We start from the raw sequence: 1,060 nt of genomic DNA, 5'->3' as shown, positions 1-1,060 counted from the left end.
AGAAATGGCTTTTGTTTTGTTTAGAGAAGTCTCCCCTAACTTCTCACTGCATTTTCCTCCTTGGACAGTCACTCATGACCAGAAGCAGCAGATGTCCAACATAAGCTTCATTACCGAGTTCCTCCTCCGGGTTTTCGCAGACACGCGGGAGCTGCAGCTCTTGCACTTCTGCCTCTTCCTGGCCATCTACCTGGCTGCCCTCCTGGGCAACGGCCTCATCATCACTGCCGTAGCCTGTGACCACCGCCTCCACACCCCCATGTACTTCTTCCTCCTCAACCTCTCCCTCACAGACCTGGCCTCCATCTCCACCACTCTCCCCAAAGCCATGGCCAATTCCCTGTGGGACACCAGGGCCATTTCCTACTTGGGATGTGCTGCACAGGTCTTTTTTTTCTTTTTCTGTGCTACAGCAGCGTTTTATCTCCTCACCATCATGGCCTATGACCGCTACGTGGCCATCTGCAAACCCCTGCACTATGGGACCCTGCTGGGCAGCAGAGCTTGTGTCCACATGGCAGCAGCTGCCTGGGGCACTGGGTTTCTCAACTCTCTCTTGCACACTGCCAATACATTTTCCCTACCCCTCTGCCAAGGCAATGCTGTGGACCAGTTCTTCTGTGAAATCCCCCAGATCCTCAAGCTCTCCTGCTCAGATGCCTACCTCAGGGAAGTGGGGCTTCTTGTGATTAGCATCTGTTTATTCTGTGTGTGTTTTGTTTTCCTTGTGGTGTCCTATGTGCAGATCTTCAGGGCCGTGCTGAGGATCCCCTCTGAGCAGGGATGGCACAAAGCCTTTTCCACGTGCCTCCCTCACCTGGCCGTGGTCTCCCTGTTTCTCAGCACGGCAGTGTTTGCCTACCTGAAGCCGCCCTCCTCTTCCTCTCAATCCCTTGATCTGGTGGTTGCTGCTCTGTACTCGGTGGTTCCTCCAGCAGTGAACCCCCTCATCTACAGCCTGAGGAACCAGGAGCTCAAAGACCCACTGAAGAAGCTGAAGAAACTATGTAGCTGCTGCTTCCAGCTTCAGGGAGTTAAAAACTTTCCTATCTTCCAGTAG

The 1,060-nt window shown here is 53.6% G+C and overlaps 1 protein-coding gene across 1 annotated transcript; it reads left to right on the top strand.

Moving 5' to 3' along the window:
* Window positions 1-91: 91 nt before the first annotated feature.
* LOC309603309 (olfactory receptor 14A16-like) lies at window positions 92-1,060 on the top strand (the record flags this gene model as incomplete). Its single annotated transcript, XM_082338189.1, has 1 exon — window positions 92-1,060. One exon carries the CDS (start codon window positions 92-94, stop codon window positions 1,058-1,060), a length of 969 nt encoding a protein of 322 aa, XP_082194315.1.

This window comes from Platalea leucorodia, assembly GCF_965183815.1.
Source record: "Platalea leucorodia genome assembly, contig: HAP1_HAP1_SCAFFOLD_54, whole genome shotgun sequence".
Classification (NCBI taxonomy): Eukaryota; Metazoa; Chordata; class Aves; order Pelecaniformes; family Threskiornithidae; genus Platalea; species Platalea leucorodia.
This window is presented reverse-complemented; position numbering and strand designations above follow the sequence as displayed.